The following is a 663-nucleotide window of genomic DNA, read 5'->3' as shown; positions in this document are numbered from 1 at the left end:
TTGTACACATCATAGATCTATTTACCAAAAATTACAGTGTTCCGTTATTACCTGTCAAATCACAAGCAAATTTCAATTTTTAACTAGTCAATAAAAGCAAGGTTGGCAATGGTCATCCTCTTGAGGAAGTTTAATAACTACTCCGATAACTTGCTGTCATTCGTGACATCACAACAAACAAGTCCTTCAAGTTCATTCATGGCATCAGGATCATCAATTGAGCAGACTCATCTTCCGACATTTACAGATATTTCCTTCAACGGTTAATGAAGCGAAAACGTAACCTTTCTTGCAATACTACCATTTGTACACGCTAATCTTATTTACAGGAATTTTGGAATGCTTATTATGTTGCCATTCGTTATCACAAAATATTTGATTGTTTTGACAATAATGTAAGTTAAATTATTTGCTCTTATCATATCATTCATTCAGTATACATACTTGCTAATGTTCTCTTTCATTTTCAGTATAATATTATCAATTGCGGAAACAGATGCACAAGCAGATGTACGAACACTTGTATCCTTCATCAATAATTTAGTACGCGCCGACGTAAGTTACATATCTCTTATTAGTTTCAAACCTTGAAGTGTCGCATATTGTAATAACACTTTAAACATTAGTGCTCATTTAAACATCAATTTTCTTAGTAAAATTTTT

At 32.1% G+C, this 663-nt stretch overlaps 1 protein-coding gene across 1 annotated transcript; it reads left to right on the top strand.

Moving 5' to 3' along the window:
* Nucleotides 1-321: 321 nt before the first annotated feature.
* On the top strand, nt 322-591 carry LOAG_18279 (hypothetical protein; the record flags this gene model as incomplete). The annotated part of the gene is made up of 2 exons (XM_020450942.1): nt 322-395; nt 471-591. The coding sequence occupies exons 1-2, from the start codon at nt 340-342 to the stop codon at nt 589-591; spliced, it is 177 nt and encodes a 58-aa protein (XP_020305329.1). The 5' UTR covers nt 322-339.
* Nucleotides 592-663: the final 72 nt, after the last annotated feature.

This window comes from Loa loa (assembly GCF_000183805.2).
Source record: "Loa loa unplaced genomic scaffold supercont3.246, whole genome shotgun sequence".
Taxonomy (NCBI): Eukaryota; Metazoa; Nematoda; class Chromadorea; order Rhabditida; family Onchocercidae; genus Loa; species Loa loa.
The sequence above is the reverse complement of the archived record's forward strand: the minus strand, read 5'-3'. Positions and strand labels throughout refer to the sequence as shown.